At 40.8% G+C, this 13,089-nt stretch overlaps 1 protein-coding gene across 2 annotated transcripts in view; it reads right to left on the minus strand.

Annotated features, from left to right (window-relative positions):
- Window positions 1–13,089, minus strand: part of vps13a (vacuolar protein sorting 13 homolog A) — a 238,157-nt gene that overhangs the window by 118,394 nt on the left and 106,674 nt on the right. For both annotated transcript variants that reach the window (XM_060931353.1, XM_060931352.1), the window contains exons 30-32: window positions 8,775–8,891; window positions 6,280–6,383; window positions 1,820–1,987 (exon numbers count right to left, since the gene is read on the minus strand). In XM_060931353.1, coding sequence (XP_060787336.1) covers window positions 1,820–1,987; window positions 6,280–6,383; window positions 8,775–8,891 — 389 coding nt within the window. The remainder of the gene's footprint in view (window positions 1–1,819; window positions 1,988–6,279; window positions 6,384–8,774; window positions 8,892–13,089) is intronic.

The following is a 13,089-nucleotide window of genomic DNA, read 5'->3' on the forward strand; positions in this document are numbered from 1 at the left end:
AAAACTGCAACGGTTTCTTTGCAAATAAGGCATACAGCCTTTGATCGGACTTCAGCAAAAAAAAATATTTAGTTGTCCATTTTTTATTGAACACCCTGCACTCACTGTCCACTTTTCTTTTTTTAGGAGCACTCACTGTAAAGTTTTATCCTGTGTTCTCGAGATCATCAGTGGCACGGGCGCCAGAATGACTTCCATGGCATGCGCTGCACCACTCTGCAAATGTAATCTCGCGTGAATACGACTGACTGGAAAGACGGATCTCTAGAACACCTGTCTACGTGATAACACTGACGCTTATAGTTTATAGATCTGCTCAATCGTGTTTATATGATTGTCTTCCGCGGGCCGGATTAAAAACGCCAATGGGCCGGATGTGGCCCGCGGGCCGTAGTTTGCCCACCTCTGCTCTATAAGGTGCCATCATGAAAAGTGATCGAAATTTTGTCATAAAATAGCAGCTTTTTCCATAACTTTGAGCTCCTGGTGCCACCATTAAACTTTTGAATTTTGTCAAAATATTTCACCCAGTGTGTTTTCTTACCAAAAGGAACATAAAATAAAAAATGCATCATGATCGAAGGAACTTTTCATTTTTAGGGGGCAACTGATGCACCCTACTATGCATATTAATATGTCCTGCGCAACCATGTAATATCAAAATTATTCACACATTACAGCATTAGGCATGTAAACAGTATATTGTGCAACAATGAACTGCGATGCAAATTTATGAAATTAAAAAAAAAAAGAATTTTATCCATCATCAGGCTGCGTAATCTTAGTTATTCCTAGCTGAAATTGTGCTGTTTAGACAGCAGACGACATACATACAGAAGTGATTATAGGAAATCGTGTGCTGATTGCTCAAGAAATTCAGACTATTTCTCGATTATCACCTCAAGCGACTCGGCAAAATGGTGGCCAATTGCTTTATCCCAAGTGAGGAAGAATTACAAACTAGGAAATAAAATGCTCTTCCTAAAAGCACTAAAGATGCTACCAAGTTTGATCTAAAACTATTCAAAAGGTAAGGTGGAATTGTGATTTATTTAATCTATTTCAAAACAAAAAAGTATTTGAGAGTCGGTATAGATAAGCGCCAAGTCCACGCTGTGCCATTATATTTGCATGACGCTTTTGAAGGTTGAAATAAAAAATACGATTTTTACATTTTGTAAAATAGTCACCTGTGTATTTATACTAAAACAGTTATCCACCACAGGCTCAGTGAATATCGGTGAAGAATAACCTCGACTTCATCGCTTATTATTCACCGATACTCACTTCACCTTCTTTGAATAATTGTTAGAGGAAAAAACACACATGACTTCACCCTCGGTGGAAGTAACACAGCTCTAATTTTGCAAAAACAGGTCGAAAATGGGAAAGAGCTGTTGTGCGATTTAACATGAAATCAGAGCTTTTTTTTTTCAGACTGCTGAAAGCTAAAGGAAAAAAAAGAGAAGAAAATGGAGGTAGTGTTTATAAAACTTTATAAAGAAAAGGCCTACTTGTTCTGAACTTTTTCCATTTGTAATAAAAGTAATATTTTAGTTAACAGGCTGTTGTACTTTACTCCAACCTTTACAAACGGGTATAATTGTTGTTTATTATGAAAATGAAATGAATGGGGTTTTTTTGTTTAAATTTAACAAAAGGAATAACTTTCTGATACAGAATAGGAAAATAAATGTTGCTTTTTCGGTAATAAAATTCGCTTTTTCAAAAATAATACAGGAAAATCAGATCGAATCATGCCTATGCAGCATACACACACAAATCATGGGTTAGGTTTGCCAAAAGCGATCACACTCACCAGTATTGAGGAGACGAACTTGTTGACGAAGATGACCTGGATACAGCCCACAGTCAGAGTGACGCTGGTGTCCACTATTTCCATGTCTGTGTAAGCGTCTCCTTCTGTAGCATCCACATAGTTCACCATGTGGAAACCAAACACGTCCTTATCTGCTACAGACACTGCCTGAAGAGAACCATTCCGGGGAGTCATTATGACGAGTATTTCTCTCAATCTACACGTTCAGTGCGTTTACATGCACATAGAGAGAATCGAATTTCTGCCATTGCTCGACTGAAATCGAAGTTCAAAATGCCATGTATACACCTTAATTCGGCTGAAATTGAACCGAACTTGATTTCTCGGAATCGAGCTACACGACCTAGATTATGCGATTTCTGCCGAGCTACTTAGTGCATGTAAACCCTATTGAGCTACGTAGTCGAGCTACTTACTTCAGCACTGCCCCTTCCGGAAGTGACGAGTGACGAGACCACAAGCGGGAAACACAACAGCCTCGGTCGGCATGACAACGAATCATGACAATGGCATGAATCTTTTCTTTTTGTGGCATTGTTTGCACTGTTAAAATTTAGCTCACTTACTGTATCACTAAATACATCTGTACAGCTGTTGCATAGCTGTGAATTGTGTACATAAACAAGTCATTGTATTTGTGTGTGTGTGTGTATATATATATATATATATATATTTTTTTTAGTGCTGTCAAGCGATTAAAATATTTAATCGCAATTAATGTCGCGACTGTCATAGTTAACTCGTGATTAATCGCAATTTAATCGCACATTTTTGTCACATGAAAAACCATTGTAATTCTCTTATCAGCATAAAAATGTGAATGGTCTTGCTTTGTACCAATGTTTTTTTTTATTGCAAAGCATAAGACGTCTTGACACAGCCACTGCAAAGTGAAACCTAAGCCGAGCACCGGGGCTAGCAAAAGAACCATGAGTGAAGTGATCTACTGCTTGAGTTAGTCTACAACTCTAATCAGAGAGACAGGTTACACAGTGACGGTAGGCTTGACATGCTTGATTATAATATAAAGTACACTATTCTATTAAGTTTAAGTTGTTCGTTGATAAATATTGCATTGAATCTGATCTTTACTGTTTCAGCTCACTTAACACATTTTGTACTTTTACACTTTCTGCCTGTTGATGCGTCGCGCTGTCCAATCAGAGGCGGCCAAATTTGCATATTACAGGAAGGATTTCTGGGATAGCATTGAGTTTACAGTTCAGAGGGATCTGGCTTCTTTAGACACTGTCTTCTTAAAACTGAATAAATATTTAAAAAGAGCCAAATGAGCCAGTCTTTTGAACGGCTCTTTTCAAAGAACGGATCACAAAGATGCGGATCCCATCAAAGAGCCATAAATCCCATCTCTACTAGCGCGCCCTGCCCGCGCTGGTTCTTTGGGGGGGAAAGGAGGGCAGAGGACTCTGGCTGTGCGGGGCGCGGCATTACAGTCTAGCTGCTATCGTTTTTCTAAGCAAAGTCTCTGTTCCAAGTTCCTGGCAGTTTCAAAAGCTTATGAAAAACCTACATCATGTCACAGAGCGTTAATCTCGCGATAAAAAAATTATCGCCGTTAAAATTGAGTCAAGTTAACGCGTTAATAACGCGACATTTTTGACAGCACTAATATATATATATATATATATATATATATATATATATATATATATATATATATATATATATATATAAAAATAAAAAATGTCCAACATCTGAAGAATGTCAATAAAAACAAAACAATTGAACTTTTTGTGTGTTTATTAAGACACAAGTTAAATTGTAAGCAAAAAAAAAAATTTTTGTAAGCAAAAAATGGTAGAAAAATATACAGTTGTGCAAAATAAGTTGTCTTACAAAACAGTGGTCTGCGCAGGACAGCTTATAGCCATACAGTCTGTTAGAGCAAGCCTAACAGCTTGAGCACGAAACTTGTGAACACGGAACTGCCAGTGTTGCCAGATTGGGCGGTTTTAAGTGCATTTTGGCGGATTTGAACATGTTTTGGGCTGGAAAACGTCAGCAGTATCCGGCAACACTGCTGATAACTTTGTTTATACTCTTGAATAGCTCTTCTTCATGACGACAACCGGAAGTGTACCAACACGATGGGGCGTGTAGCGCCACCTGTGGCTCGGGTGCACAATGTACCTCACACAATAGCTCGATTTCCTTGTGTGCATATAGGATTGGATTTCTCTGGCACCCCTGGTTTCTCTGGGACCCTTAGCTCGATTACCGACAGTAGCTCGATTTGGATGTGCATGTAAACGCACTGACTGAAGACCTATAAATGCCTGAGACTTATCTGAATATAATTATAATACACATTTTATTTATAAGCGCCTTTCAAGACACGCAAGGACTCTGTACAATCAATAAAAACATACATACATAAAAGAAAGTGTAACAGAAGTTAAAATGAGTGAGCAATCTTAAACAGGTGAGTTTTGAGTTTAGACTTGAAAACGGGGAGTCAGAGTTACGGATATGAGGTGGCAGAGAGTTCCAAAGGAATATACACTACCGTTCAAAAGTTTGGGGTCACCCAGACAATTTTGTGTTTTCCATGAAAAGTCACACTTTTATTTACCACCATAAGTTGTAAAATGAATAGAAAATATAGTCAAGACATTTTTCTGGCCATTTTGAGCATTTAATCGACCCCACAAATGTGATGCTCCAGAAACTCAATCTGCTCAAAGGAAGGTCAGTTTTATAGCTTCTCTAAAGAGCTCAACTGTTTTCAGCTGTGCTAACATGATTGTACAAGGGTTTTCTAATCCTCCATTAGCCTTCTGAGGCAATGAGCAAACACATTGTACCATTAGAACACTGGAGTGAGAGTTGCTGGAAATGGGCCTCTATACACCTATGGAGATATTGCACCAAAAACCAGACATTTGCAGCTAGAATAGTCATTTACCACATTAGCAATGTATAGAGTGTATTTCTGATTAGTTTAAAGTGATCTTCATTGAAAAGAACAGTGCTTTTCTTTCAAAAATAAGGACATTTCAAAGTGACCCCAAACTTTTGAACGGTAGCGTACGCTGGTTCTGATCAGTTGAATTAGTTCAGAACAATGCACGTGGCTCGTCTAGTTGCATAATAGAGCATTAAAAACACAGGTGTTCACCTGTATTTAACATGCAACACGATATAACACTGAAAAATATGCATGACGTGCCTTTTTTTTTTTTTTTTTAAATAGTTTGCTTGTTAAAGGTGGGGTATGAGATTTTGGAATAACGGTTCCCGCAAGCCACATTTTGAAAAGAAACCCGCCCGCCCTCGCCATGCTCCCACCCCCCACGTCTCCACCCCTCCTCCCCCTTATAAAGCCTGAGAAAATCAGCCTTTATAATGGGTGTCTATTGCGTTACACACCAGTGGAGCAGAATGTAGAGAGCTTGGAAAAATAGCTCAAACTTTCTCATTTAAACTGTGTTTTCAGCCCCAATTTTCACTCCACACACACAATTTTCTCAAAAGTAGTAGCCACACTTGTCCTGATTCACACAATGTGTCTACCTACACGATAGGACTTGCAGTTTTTGAATGAGAAGCCTGAAAGTGAGGAGAGCGCAGCCGCGCTTCCCCATAGACTGCCATTATAAACTTGGCAGAAAAGTCACTCGTTTTTAACTCGCTCTAGTGACCTGATTTTTTACACTACAGACAAAGAAATTACATCATTGTGTTCAGGAGAGCCTTGTGGCGCTCACTGTGAAAGAATTTTGTGAATACCTCCTTCCGTTTTCGTGTAAATCCCTGTTGTTTGGAGGGAGCGCACTGAGAAAATCCTGCGCTCTGTGTGACACTGCTTGCTCTCTCACACACACACAGAAGGGACGGGCTGCTCGCGGGCTTCAGTCTGATTGACGTGTCAGCATCCAATCATTTTGAGGTGGTACCTCAATATGATTGGATGGCGTTTTTCCTTTATTTTACACTGTAGACTGGATTAAAATATTTAGTTTTTGGGTCAAACCTATTGTACTGCTTGCAACATGGGTGTGAGGAGCTTTTCAAGCAATATGGTAAAAAAATACTCCTGAAAAAAATCTCATACCCCACCTTTAAATACATTTGTACTGAAGGGCATGATTAAGAATGAAAGAGATCCCTGAATGTAAAAAAAAAAAGTTTGAAAACCCCCAAGACATCAGTCCTACCCAGGACAGGCTAAGATGCGGTCGTATGATCACAAAGTATATACGTATGAGAGACCATCCATCCATCCATCCATCCATCCATCCATCCATCCATCCATCCATCCCCAACCTCTCCCTGGCCCTTAGCACCAATCAGAAAAGCACCTGTTGCAATGCTGGGATGTACGGCAAAACTTCATCTATGACTAGCATAAATCTTGACAAGCAAGTTTGTTCAGGGCGAGAACAAAGTTTGGATAAACCTGACACTCGACTCATTACCTTTTTGTACAGAGCATCTTTATCGCAGTCCAATATGACGATATTCTTCAGGTTAGCAAGAATCTCGACTGATTTCTTTTTCATCTGTACTTCAGACACCAGACCTGGAGGAGAAGGAGGAAAAAAAAAAAAAAAGAGCAGGAGGAAAGAGAGATATTGGGTGTCAAGAGTGCATCATTCTCTTAAAGGGGAACTGAAGTCATTTTTAAACTTGCTTTATTTCTTAATTAACGTGTTATTCAATTACGTTTTCGGTTTTATTAACCTTATATCGGCATATTATATTACACTTATCGGCCTTTTCGGTTTTTAGCCATGTTGAATGTAGTTCGTTTGGTCCACGGCAGGCGTCGGTTATCCGCGCGATCTTCACGAGACTTGAAACGTGAAGCGTCAGCGCCGCCATTTTGAAAACTGTTTACACAGCGGCCAGATCGCCGTATCATTCCAGTTTGGATTAATTTTGAGATTTGCCAGCTTCATCAATGATTGAGATTATTCCATACGACTTCAAACCAACATGGAGAAGAGAAAAGTTGGAAAGACGACGGGATAAGGACGAGTCCGTTGCGCTGGTATTTACGTCATTACTGTCGCACAATTAAAACATGCCAGATCAGGCGGCTGGTGGGTTTTCAAAATAATAAATACATGCATGTGTTTTTGTGATAAATACACATTACACTGAGCGCATTTCCCTCATAATCCTCACTAAGGGTTCGGACAGCGCTACAAAATGGCGTCCACACTATATAGTGAGTAGGGAGCGATTTCGGACACAGGGAAAACTTCCGGCTTGATCACGTCAGCGTTCGAAAGAGGGCGCGCGCGTCTTTTGACAGCGTTGGCAGATGTCGGTCACTTTGATTTCCGCTGTACGTTTTACTTCCGTCCTACGATGTCTCGCACAGGTCTTGGCAAATCTTGTTTAAGGCCATTGCTTTGACATATGGACTGATATTACAGAGCATATTTCAAACACTCAACATGCTACAGCAGCGACAAAATAGCGATCAAAAATGCGTTCCTGTATTTACATGGATGCAAACGGCGTGCCTTTTTCACGGCTGTCTAGGGGACTTATGTGAATCGTGCAGATCCAATGAGGTTTTTTTTGGGGGGGGGGGGGGGGGGGGCATTGGAGTGTCTGATTATAATTTAATCAAAGTAAATTCTGTATTAAAATTACTAAATAAGCAAATGCCATTACAGTCCATGAAACATAGGAAGTACAAGTATGAGAAGAAAAGAGTAAATCAGAAAGCTGCGCACGTAAAGCCAATTACGTAACTTACGTTGGACTGATGGAAATCCTTGCGTGTGCAGTGAAGTGCAGCCAGCAGCAGATAATGGCGCGCAGCCAATTGGCTTTACGTGCGCAGCTTTCTGATTTACTGTTTTCTTCTCATACTTGTACTTCCTATGTTTCATGGACTGTAACGGCATTTGCTTATTTAGTAATTTTAATACAGAATTTACTTTGATGAAATTATAATCAGACACTCCAACGCCCCCCCCCCCCAAAAAAAACCCAAAAAACTCATCGGATCTGCGCAATTCACACAAGTCCCCCAGACAGCCGTGAAAAAGGCGGCATCCGCCAAAAGGCGTGCCGTTTGCTTCCATGATTTAATAAAATGAGAGAAATAGAATTTTGATGATAAAAAAAATTGCCTTCAGTTCCCCTTTAAAGGAACAGTCCACCGTACTTCCATAATAAAATATGCTCTTATCTGAATGGAGACGAGCTGATCCGTACCTCTCCGAGCTTTGCGCGACCTCCCAGTCAGTCAGACGCGCGGTCACTCCTGTTAGCAATGTAGCTAGGCTCAGCATGGCCAATGGTATTTTTTGGGGCTGTAGTTAGATGCGACCAAACTCTTCCGCGTTTTTCCTGTTTACATAGGTTTATATGACCAGTGATATGAAACAAGTTCAGTTACACAAATTGAAACGTGGCGATTTTCTATGCTATGGAAAGTCCGCACTATAATGACAGGCGTGCTAACACCTTCTGCGCGCTTCGGCAGCGCATTGATATCTGAGCTCCGTATCAATGTGCTGCCGAAGGTGTTAGTACGCCTGTCATTATAGTGCGGACTTTCCATAGCATAGAAAATCGCTACGTTTCAATTTGTGTAACTGAACTTGTTTCATATCACTGGTCGTATAAACCTATGTAAACAGGAAAAACGCGGAAGAGTTTGGTCGCATCTAACTACAGCCCCAAAAAATACCATTGGCCATGCTGAGCCTAGCTACATTGCTAACAGGAGTGACAGCGCGTCTGACTGACTGGGAGGTCGCGCAAAGCTCGGAGAGGTACGGAGCAGCTCGTCTCAATTCAGATAAGAGCATATTTCATTATGGAAGTACGGTGGCCTGTTCCTTTAATACTCTAATCAGGTGTCGATCATTCTAATTCCATATAGTTGGTTACGTACATTACACACATCTAGTCCGACGTCCCGAAACACATGCGTGCGTTTTGTTACCTTCTATACTGATCTCAGAGATTCTGGCTTTCTCTCCTCTGATGAAAACTTTCAGACAGGACAGATCTGCTCTGATGTGCAAATTCACCACATCCTCAAACTTTGACTTCTTTGTAGCTGCAGTAAAGAGGAAGAACAGAGGGACGTTAAAGAAAAAAAAAAAAGATAATGGAGACACATGCTTAATTATAAAAAGGAGAACAACAACAACAAAGATTCTGTTATTAAAACAGAGATGCCTACCACAAATTTTAAATTTCAGTATTCTTGAAAACATTTTTCAGTATTTTGGAATGACTTTCAGTAACATTAATTTATGCGCATTCCCATTATAAAGAGGTGTATATACCAATATGTTTAACATTTAAATCATTAAAAAGAACTGTTTTGTGTGAATTGAATAAACAAAACGCGAGCAGCCATCTCAACTGAATTTCCACTCAACAAATTTCTAAAGCAGACAATATATCACATTTTTATAAATACAATAGTGTTCCCTGTTTGCAGACATTACGGTTGACTACCAATCATTGGTACTGAATGTAACTCCTCAAAAGTATTATATTATATTGCCTGGCAAAATGTTCTACCGGTTAACGGATTCTAATAAAATAAAATAAAAAATTTCTTATTTCATGCCAAAGAGAGTCCGACATTGTTATCTTAACGTCCCAATATATAAATACTCCAGCATAATGCTTCAGAAGAGACATTGAATAAAATGACATTTATAATTGTATTTAAAACAGTGGAATGATCCAATTTTTTGCCACAATCCCAACAGCACTAATCATAAAATTCTGTTTTTGATCATACTACATGTACATTTGCACTTGCAACACTGAAAAGACTTCGAATTAAGAATAAAAATCAGACATGTAAAAAGAAACTGAATAAGTTTAACTCACATTTCATGGCACTAATCGGCAAGTTCAACTCCAAGCACAGGTCAACCATCACCGCTTCAGCACGTGTCACGTTCTGTGTCTTTTCATCCACAGATTTCGTAAAAAACTGCTGGATCCCCCCAGATTTACTTTCCGCCTGACTCGCCATTTCAGCATACTCCATCAGCCGGTTTCACTAAGTTAGACTATGACTTTAACTTAGACAGCGGGTATAGTCGGGCTTAGCATAGACGTCTAACAAATACTGTTGCACAAAGCAGTTAAGACTCCGACTATCTTAAGTCGTACTATGCTGCAAAGGACTATGGGTATTTTAAGACTCTTTTCCAAACAAAAAAAAAATGGCGGACAGTGGTCGTTCAGTGCCGTTTAGCCACTCGGAAAATCTGGCTATATTAGAGGAATTTAATTCCTACAAAGACGTTTTATTAGGCAAATTCAGCGAAGAATGTAGCAATAAGAAAAAACATGAAGTGTGGGGAAAAAAATAACGTCGTCTGTGAATAGCGTTAATCCATCTGCGAGAAGTTGCTGCCGTGCGTAAAAACACCCCCACTGGAGGAGGGGGTTTGAAGAAACTAAAAGTAACCACCGAAATGGTCAACAACATTTATGGCGACGAGTCGCCCTTATTCTGGGGAGTGAAAGGAGAGCGGAGTAACCGGCTTCGGCAGACCCAGGAGCAACTCCCTTAGCAACGTTGAAGCTGAGGCTCCTTCACCCTCGGAGTTGTCATCACCCAGTACCTGCGCGGATGTGACACTACACGAAGAGCCTACCAAAAGGAAAGACTGCAACTTAAATTGAAGAGACTCGCGCAGATGGAGGAGCGATGTAGTTAATGTGTGTATGAGAGAGAGAGAGAGAGAGAGAGAGAGAGAGAGATAAGTGATGAGTGGTGATGTAATTATATGCATAAATGAATTGATATTTATATTATTTATATAGGGGCGGCACGGTGGTGTAGTGGTTAGCGCTGTCGCCTCACAGCAAGAAGGTCCGGGTTCGAGCCCCGTGGCCGATGAGGGCCTTTCTGTGTGGAGTTTGCATGTTCTCCCCGTGTCCACATGGGTTTCCTCCGGGTGCTCTGGTTTCCCCCACAGTCCAAAGACATGCAGGTTAGGTTAACTGGTGACTCTAAATTGAGCGTAGGTGTGAATGTGAGTGTGAATGGTTGTCTGTGTCTATGTGTCAGCCCTGTGATGACCTGGCGACTTGTCCAGGGTGTACCCCGCCTTTCGCCCGTAGTCAGCTGGGATAGGCTCCAGCTTGCCTGCGACCCTGTAGAACAGGATAAAGCGGCTAGGGATAATGAGATGAGATGATTTATATACACTAAGTAACTTTAAAAACGCACATTGATAAAACTTGCTGAATTCGTGCTGAGTTTATCTCAAGAAGAAAAGAAATACATCACAATGGAAAAATAACTTCGTTCCGCCCGAATAAGTTCCAAATCTGTGCTCAAATCAGAATTTAAGGGAGTTGTACTCAATAATGTACAATATGACTCGGGGAGTCAATGACATGGACAGGCTTTAACTTTCAAACAAATTTTGCATACACTGTACACACACACAATCTTGCCTATAAATACCCGGGGGAAATGATGGGAAAATTGTCATTATTGAAGATGCCACGCCTAAGCCAAAATCAACGTGAACAAGCCATCGGGATGTTGCGTGCCGGAAGTACACAGACAGAGGTCGCCCGGCACTTCGGTGTTCATCATTCGACCATTTCCCGTTTGAGTCAGCGTTACAGACAGACCGGGAGCACCAGGGATCGTCCACGCCCTGGTCAGCCTCGAGTCACGACGCCAGTTCAGGATCAGCACATCAGGCTAGCTCACCTCCGTGACAGATTCCTGACACCCTCAGTCACTGCTGCTGAGACCCCTGGACGACACAGACCCAGAATCTCCAGCATGACGGTCCGAACATGGACCAACTGTCACTTTGAATTTTTTTATTGTGAATTAATCCTTGAGTTTGACAATAAATGTCCTTTATCGATGTTTCAAGATGTGTGTGCATTACATACAATATCATAAATTTCAAATATATGCATGGATCTAAAGTGATAGTGTTGAATTCCATTGTGCGTTTTTAAAGCTACTTAGTAAGTAATAAAATGAATAAGCTGGCATTACACTGTTTGTTCTTTATTGAATACTTTATAGTTAGATTATAATAGCCTAAATTTGTGTATTACATACTTGCAATGTACTTCACTGCCTTAACATTTCAAGCTTTCTTGTAGTTATTGACATTGATGGCACTTATGGCTTGACTGTGTTTTTTTTTTTTTTAATTAAATTTTATAGCCCTTAGACCCATATTAGACTGGGGGGAGGTTATCTTACTTTTTAAGCCTAAAATTAGACTTAAAAAATTAGTCTTAACTTTTGTGAAACTGTCTTACTTGCATTAGACCGGTCTATAAAGAAACTTAAGACCAATCTTAACCCATAGACCAGTCTAACGCTACATTCACACTGCAAGGCTTAATGCTCAATTCCGATTTTTTTGTGAAATCCGATTTTTTTGTGAGGTCGTTCACATTAACAAATATATGCGACTTGTATGTGATCCTCAGTATGAACGAAAAGCGACCTAAAAGTGTTCCGCATGCGCATGGCCAGTGTTTACGGAAGTAAAACCGCCCGGTTGCGGTATGACCCATCCAATCTAGCTTGAATAGCTGCATCCCCCCAAATGGAAATCAGCTCCCTAACCTCTGCGTCCTTCCATTGAGAAGATTCAGAACCTTCACAGCCCGAAGCGTCCCTCGCATTGATGTCATGCGCAGGGGCGCAGATACGTTTTTGGAACTGGGGGGGACAAAAAACTGGGGGGGACAAAGCTGCCAGCAAACCAACCCCAACCCCGATATGCCTGTCAAACTTGTTGTGGGTTACCATAGCAACCAAGCTCGAGCTCGCAACCTGTGCAGTCTGCGCAGCTCAACCAACCGAATATCAGTCTTTGTTTTGTTTTATGTGAGTTGTTGCAACTATGTATACACTGCCGTGCACCTCAATAAACCGAATGGTAATTAGTCTTTTGATTTTTCCGTGAGGTTTGCCTTATGCAAAGAAAGACAGCATAGACGTTTTTTCCTCCCTATAAGTGGGGGGGACCGAACGAGGTGAATTTAAATCTGGGTGGGACGAATCCCACCCGTCCCACCCTCTATCTGCGCCCGTGATTATGCGCCATGTTGTTGTAACTTTTTTTGAGAGACCCGCCGCCTACTTCAGCGCAGAATAGTGACGTTTGTGGCTTGTTGATGACGTGCAAGTCGGATGAATGCGACCTGGCGGTTCAGACTGAAGTCGCATATGAAAAGAGCGGATAGGAATCGGAATTAGGACCACATATCCAAACGGCCTGGGTCGGATTTGA

Source organism: Neoarius graeffei, chromosome 10 (genome assembly GCF_027579695.1).
Source record: "Neoarius graeffei isolate fNeoGra1 chromosome 10, fNeoGra1.pri, whole genome shotgun sequence".
Classification (NCBI taxonomy): Eukaryota; Metazoa; Chordata; class Actinopteri; order Siluriformes; family Ariidae; genus Neoarius; species Neoarius graeffei.